This window comes from Mugil cephalus, chromosome 1 (assembly GCF_022458985.1).
Source record: "Mugil cephalus isolate CIBA_MC_2020 chromosome 1, CIBA_Mcephalus_1.1, whole genome shotgun sequence".
In the NCBI taxonomy this organism is placed as follows: Eukaryota; Metazoa; Chordata; class Actinopteri; order Mugiliformes; family Mugilidae; genus Mugil; species Mugil cephalus.
The window spans coordinates 21,677,003-21,684,621 of record NC_061770.1 but is presented as its reverse complement, the minus strand read 5'-3'; the positions used below and the strand labels follow the sequence as shown (position 1 = coordinate 21,684,621).

Sequence of the window (7,619 nt, the reverse complement as noted above, 5' to 3'; positions counted from 1 at the left end):
TTGTCTATTACGGGGCAAATATACACCGATCAGGCATAACATTATGACCACACCTCAAACTCAAAGATAGGAAGCTCCTCACATTAACACTCTTGGCAGACATGTTGCTGACGTGTTTGCTGCCACATGACACCACATGATGTGTTACCAGCTGATATTGCTGTATCATTTCCAAACAGTCGCACCGGAATGTAGTTAAGCGGGGTTGACTGCACGCGCCGTCTAAAATAATAACGTGTAAGTGAGTGTTAGCTGCCTATTAGTGCAACTATCCTGTCATTATGGAGACGTCTCTCAGCTCCAACTCCAATGGTCTCGTTTGAAGCTGCTAGTCAGACTTCAAACGACAACCGACGCACAGAGCGGGAAGTCTCGGCCTGGAGGTCTCATCCTCAAGGCCCAGGTACTGACCCCTTCAGACCAGGAACACCCCACAAGAGCTGCAGGCGTGGAGGTGCTCTGACCCAGTCGTCTAGCTGTCACAGTCTGGTCCTTGTTTCGAATGCAGGAGAGCAGGACGCACGAAGCCGAAGCCCTCTGACAGAGGTTTGAATGAAGTGACAACAACATAGGGACAACTGGATCTGTGTGCTCTTACAGTCTGAGAAATTATGGAGCCGTCATTTTCATTTAAACCCAAATCCTATTTTAGTTGACCAACTTGCTGTCGCTGGTGGGCTTCAGCTGGATGCCCTTATGTGTGACCCAAAGTGATAAATAGCATCAAGGCCATTCCATTTGCTCTGCGTAATGTGCCTTATGACACACAGATGCCAAAGGTTCTGACTGGTTCGTAATGATGCAGCGCTCATAGACCACGCTAAAGCCATTTTTATTTATAGTCATAAATATAGTCAAATACACTGGTGCATGTTTCCTTTTCCCTCCCTCTTGCAGTTTGGTCTGTTTTTGTATTGGTTTTGTGTGTATTCATGTTCCATATCTCCTCTTTTTGAAGTTGGTCTAAATCTTTTTAGTGGTTCCTTTGTGTCTCTCTACAAATCTCTACAAATGTCAGAAATGTAATCATAAAACTGTCACTTACTGATTTAATGGTCAATATTTATGTCAGGTGTGTGCACTCCCTTGTCTGGAACACAACTCTGTTGTACAACTTGTTCCACTATTCCATTTTGTTGACACATTCAGTGTTAAGTGCAATGGATGCAAAACTTTAACGTAGGTAGTAAAACGCCTAATCAGGAAAAAGTTATTTCTTGAACTGCAGATGGACAGTTTCTAGAGTTTCGATGAGACGTGTCTTCTTCAAGAATGGACGTAAGAAACAGTGGCAACGTGTCGGCTTTGACGCAGAAAAACAACGACCAGCATGTCAGCAGATCAAAAATATTTTATTATGACATCATCTTCCTCATTCCTGACATAGAACACAACATCCAACATTTGGCACCAACACTGACTTGGAACTGATGAACTGATTAGATTAGGTGTTTAAGAGGGAGTTCAGTGTGACCCAGTGGTGCCCTCTGGCCTCAGATGTAGCCCAAAGATTATGTCTTTCTCTGAGTACTCTGAGTAAGTCTCTACTTTGAGCGCTTTTTGATCTACGTCACTTTATCTCAGTAACCGAAGAAGGAAACTGTATGGTTTATTTATGAAAATCTAAAACCTGACTTCACGTATTTGCACGAAAGATAAATATTATTTTACTTCTCTTTATTCAGCTCCTTCGCAAATGCAACCAAGTTCCGTTTTTCCCAGGAACACATTTTAATATCGTGACAGGAAATCTAGATGCCTTTAAAGTGCTCTGCTCAGATGAAACTCGTGACTCAAATATGGCTGTAGGATGTTTTCTCATTTCCCGTCTCACTAGGATTAGCCGCCTGATGCCCGCTCGCGTAGCTACTCGCCGATACCGTCCGTCCTGGTTTGGTTGGGAGCTTGTTCACTATTTAAAGTCAGGCATGGACGCAAGAACAAAAACACATGATTCAAAAGTGGATTTTTAGGTAAGAGGCGCAAAACAAAAACACATGTGGGCATGTGTTTCTAAGTGGAAAGTGATTCATTTCTCGTGTCCCAGCTCTGAGATTTGCAACCACCGAAATGTTTCTGTTAACTAAAACCAGGTACAATGAGTCATTGTGTATCTGTGCAGGAACTCGATGAATTATCTTCCGTTGGAACAAAACAAAAAAAGAAATAGATTTTCCAGTAATTGTGATGATTAAAATGCATTTTGTGTTTGTCAGGACAGAACAATCTTCTTGTTTCCTATGTGCTCGCGTTCAGAGCCCAAAAACATGATGATCCAATTCCTCTAGGAGCCTTCACACGTTACAATGTTGCTGTGGGACACGTGGAAAATAGCATCTAGAGTCATCTCCGGCTGAGAGTTTTCGGTAAGTTCGCGCCTGTACCCGCATACCAAAGTGATGTCGCTGTGGGTTAATCACATCTGGGAGTTAATGTCTGCATCACTGCAGCGATATGAAAATGTAAACCAGTAGAGGTCAGCAATAATAAGGTTTTCAGCTGCTACTAGTCACCATTAATCTGACTGAACTGACATTTCCTTTCACCACATTCCTACAGTTTGAAGTGTCGCTCATTGTTCTGCTAGGAAGAGTGTTTGAGCTTACATTTTGACCGGGAGCTGGTGAAGACCAAAGATAGAGCTTAAATTGTGACTTACATCGAACAGGCATAACATTATGACCACCTTGCTAATATTGTGTAGGTGTCCCTTACGCCTCCAAAAACAGTTGTGAGTCATCAGAGAATGAACGTGGTCCTTCTGAGGGTGTCCTGTGGAGACTTTGGCTTTGGGTCCTATAGGTAGAGGGATCAGTTTGGGATCTAGTGCATTTAGAGGCCAGGTCAACACCTTGTAACATCCACACGAGTGACTGCCAGGTCCAAAAAGTTTCTCAGCAGAGCATTGAATTGTCGCAAGAAGGTCGACATTATTTGCTTCTTCTCCTTTCAGTGGTCACAATGTTGTGGCTGATCGGCGCACGTTTGTTAGTAACCTTTAGGGGCCATCAGACGTGGTCCATGGGTTGCCTTTACAGATCCTTCCCCACCAGCCGGAATGAAATATCCAAATGACATTTCAGAGCAGGACTTTGACAAAGTGCCTGTTTAAGAAAACTTAAATTGTGACTTAATGTGGGAGGACGGAGGGAGGGGACAGAAGAACTCAGTGAGATTATTATTAAATGAATATATCAGTGAGTCTGAGCCACGTGACTGGCTTTCTGACAGTAAATGAGGCAAAACAGAAAGGAGCGATAGAAATGGGGAAATTTATGTGTGTGTGTTTGTGTTAGACAGAGAGGGGAGGAGAGAGAGAGAATACACACACACATAGTGAGAGGGAGAGAGAGAGAGAGAGAGGGTGTGTGTGAATACTTATTTAGTTTCTTCCCAAACGTCGCTGGCTGCATTCTTCTCTTGACGAGAGGCGAGAGAGGAGCGTCAGGGAGTGACAGAGTAAGAAAGAAAGAGAAAGAGAGAGAAAGGGAGAGAGTAAGACTAAGAGAGAGCGAGTAAGAGAAGAGAGAGGTTGGAGCTGAAACTTCGCTGCCGACGCTCCCGTGCAGGTTGGTCCCATCTCTTTATTTCTCTTCTGCTTCTACTTCTGCATCCTTTAATCCCCATCATCAGCGTAACGTCTCACTGGGCTTTAAACCACTGGAACTTGTGCTGAGCTGTTTTTTTGTGAGTGTGTGTGTGCAGCGGGTTTCCTTTGGCTTCACTCGTAAATCCCGCAGGCTGCTGCACATCCACTGTACACTGGTTGCCTATATGAGCAGCCGGAGCTTATGAATAGATTATGTCAGCTGAATTAGAGACACTGGCGTTGCTCCTCTCTGTCATTCCACCGTTTGATTGCCGCATAGATGGAAAAGATGGGGGAAATTAGATTTTACGCACGCATGACAATGACCTCCCCTTCACAAAAGCGTAAAGTAACGTCGTTTATTTGCACATGTGCAATGCAATGCACATGAATCCCTGTTGAGGTATTCGCGCGCTCTGTTGTGATCCCGTCATGTTTTCCTCACAACAAAATAGACACACGCACAAATATCCAGTGGACGCGCGCGGTTAGGTGTCCAGTATAAAGATGTAAAGGATGGAAATAACCCAAAGGAGATGCTTCAAGCGCTTAAATTAAAGCTTTTTCTGTGACCGTCGACAGGCAGCAACGGGACATACTGACTGACTGACTGACTGCCTGTCAGTGGTTGTAACCTGTAATCCTGCCACAGGTCACTCAACCTGAAAGACGACACCCAATCACCCCCCAGGACATAGCTTCGCACCGGGACTATTTTTTAACTCCGGGGAGGGTTTTACCAGGTGAAACTACTGCTCACACCCTCCAACCTCTCCATTGTAATGCAGCGGATTTGCGATACGCTGGAGTTCCCAGCTGGACGCGATGCCAGAGAAACCTCACCGGAGGGGAGAGGGGGGGAAAAGGATGAGGGGGTGGGGTGCTTCGTAAAGAATATGGATGTGCGCGCAGCTTTGCAACACATGGAGGCCGAGGGAAAACTCAAAGCTGGAAAGAAAGAACATGTTAATAGACGGTGAAAACTGTATTTGTGCGTAAAAATGAAAAGTTCCGATGTTTTTTTTTTTATTACCATGATATATATCTTATATCTCTCTAGTTTTTATGGTTGCGCTGTGGGTTTGTAGTATAGTGGACTGGACAGTGTGGCTGTGGTAATAAATATAATTTGAAACAGAGAGAGGGGGACCAAAGAAGCTCAGCATATGGTCTGGTGACGTAACGCCGCTCAGACCACACCGCCTCTTCTGCGCGCGTGTGCGTGTCCGTGTGTGCACCCTGCTCAGGCTCGCATCCAGATCTGCGCGCATTGTCGCCGCGGACACGCGTGCTTTTGAAATTACGCACGAGAGCAGCCGCTGACAAAATAACAATAATAACAATGATGAACGCCGTGACCGCTGCAACCTGCCTGCTCGTCGCGGGCGTCAGCTGCTACCTCTACGGCAGCGACGTGTTGTCATTGCTGCTCCGTGTCTCTGTTGCAGACCCCCCCATGCCCGAGCCGGGAGCTGAACCGCGGCGGAGCCCGCAGGGAGTCCCCTACGCCGACCTGCAGCACATCGTCAACGCCGACGGACTGCACCTGTTCTGCCGCTACTGGGAGCCCGCCGGCCCTCCAAGGTCGGTGGAGAATAGCGGAAATGTGTCTGTTTTCATTCACTGCGTGTGTATGTTTGTGAATGTGTGCGCGCGCAGTAGTTAATAGTCTGCTATAACACTATTACTTAAAAACGAGGTTGCAAGTAACCCTGTCCGCATGTTTCAACCGTGGTGTCACATGATGACTTCAGCTTCTGTTAATCTTTAGACTTGTGCAATGAGGAGGTTGTAGCCGCACTTACAACGGCTTTCACATCCGAGTTCACCATAACAACGACGCATGGTCGGCAGTGGGGATTTAATTCTGAGGGCAAAATTCAACGCCATAAAAATAAATGGGCTGTACACACATTTATTTGTTTGAGCAAAGCTTCCAGTCTTGAAAAGCCGCCTGGACTCATGTCAACTCTGTAATTGGTTAAGCTGCTCTCCAATCAGCACTGTCCAAATATTAGTGTCACAGTGATATACCCTATGTTGCTAATGCACAGACACAGTTGACTGTCACTAATAATAAAAACACAGTAAATTCTATTTTCTTGATCTGAGTACATATGCTGAGAACAGACGGCTCATGATCTACAGCTGTAAAAATACACAGCCTGTTTAAAAACATGCAGCAACCTGGCACCATCATGTAACAGTACTCCACAGCATTTTGTTAAGACTGGATAATGTAGTCGGGTTCATTAAAGGGCCTTCACAGTGAACAGAAGCTAAAAGTCTCCATGATCATATTCACCAGCAAATAGTTGATGTGCAGCCTCCATCTCTCTGTTACCACAAAGCATTTGTCGTTACTTGACTGCTGTTGTTGTTGCAGTTGTACTTTTATTGTATTTCGTCACTGACATGTCACGGTAGAATGGGCTTCATCTTTAGGGAAGTATTTCCACACACACTCGATGAACGGCTGCCAGTTTCCTTCAGCGATGTGATCATTGTCTAGTTGATGTGACGCTTAAAGCGTCGCAGGAATGAAGTCGACAAACTGACTTGTCGACGGGTCTTTTCAGCCCCTAGTAGCGGGTAGTGAATCTGGACAGTTTGCTCTCATTGTGTGACTCGCTTTAATTATGTTAATCTCTTCAACCAGATGCACTCGTACTGGGTCACGGCCCCGTTTAACAATAGAGCCGGGATTAGTTACTTCTTCAGTCCTTGAAACAAGTAGAATGTTGCCCCTGCGTCAGTTTTGGTTGAGTCATCATGTCCTGGTTTTCAGTTCAATTGAATACAAACTTACTTATAAAAATCTAAGGAGACTGTAAAGTTCTCTGTGGGTTTTTTTTTTATGAGATGTACATAATAAAAACCAATAACGACTCTTGTTGGTGCTGCTACAGTGTTGTATCTCACCAAGGTATTCAACTTTCTCCCGATCCTGCGCCATTGCTTGTCTGTGTTTGTATGTGTGGGTGAATCATGTGAATGCATTAATGCCACTGCTTTCAAAATTTGTTCTTCGGTAATTCGGAAACTCAGACTCCAACAGTATTAGGGATGATTCACCCGGAATTCACCCGTGTCCGCAATCGGCCAAGGAATCCAGTGTAGACCTCCCTCCTCGATACTGAGATTCAACCCAGATTATTATTATCAGTAATGTGAGATGTTTACATCGGGTTGAGGGGAGGGGCGTCTGTGGATAACCGGGCTTGTTCCAGTACATCCCACAGACACTTGATCAGTTCGGGATCTAGTGAATCCGGAGGCCAACAGGTCAACACCTTTTGCTGTTTTACATGTTTTTTTTTTTACATTTTTGTGTGTGTGTGTGTGTGTGTGTGTGTGTGTGTTTTTTTTAGTTGTCCCTAAACCATTTTTGTGTTTGTGCCTGTGTCAGGTTGCATCAACTATGCATAGGCGGTGCATTGAATGCTTTCTTATCTGGTAGTACGATCAAAATAATATCCTGTTGTAGGTGTAGTGCTGGTACTTAACAACCTTGTATAGTGTTCACATCTGAGATTAGAGATGATGGAACATCAACCTGGCCAAACAAGAAACTCTACAGATCTCTTTGTCTGGACTTGTATAGATAATCTGTGAACATTCACAGCAAACTTTAAAATCCTGCGGTCTGAGTCCACCTTTGGTTATATTTAGTGTTTTTAGCTCACAGACTGCACCACATATGGAAACAGGTGACATGAGATAACCTCTCTTTAAGACTCAACATCCCAAGAATGAGGATAAGCCAGATATCTCCACGTAGAAACCCTTGTTCTCCCGGTCACGCCTTTGAACAACATCACGGCTGATTAGCATCGAGCCTGAAATCCTGAGTCATCCGGCATTCTGGTGTGTGAGAGAGTGTAAACGGCGCTCTCGTCTCGTGACCAAAAAGGACATCGAACAACACGACCAGTGGATTGGGCCTGTGTTGGAGGCGCCCCCTTCATCTCTCCTTGCCTTTTAAAATACCTCCGCCGCCGCCGTCCCCACACATGTGGTCGCGGCGGCG

The 7,619-nt window shown here is 45.1% G+C and overlaps 1 protein-coding gene across 2 annotated transcripts in view; it reads left to right on the top strand.

Annotated features, from left to right (window-relative positions):
* Positions 1-3,358: 3,358 nt before the first annotated feature.
* Positions 3,359-7,619, top strand: part of mgll (monoglyceride lipase) — a 39,727-nt gene continuing 35,466 nt past the window's right edge. Inside the window, exons 1-2 of one of the 2 annotated variants that reach the window (XM_047583527.1) lie at positions 3,359-3,569; positions 5,038-5,173. In XM_047583527.1, coding sequence (XP_047439483.1) covers positions 5,046-5,173 — 128 coding nt within the window. In that variant the 5' untranslated portion in view covers positions 3,359-3,569; positions 5,038-5,045. Of the gene's footprint in view, positions 3,570-4,569; positions 5,174-7,619 lie in introns of those variants that run through there. The other variant, XM_047583524.1, reaches the window with a different exon arrangement.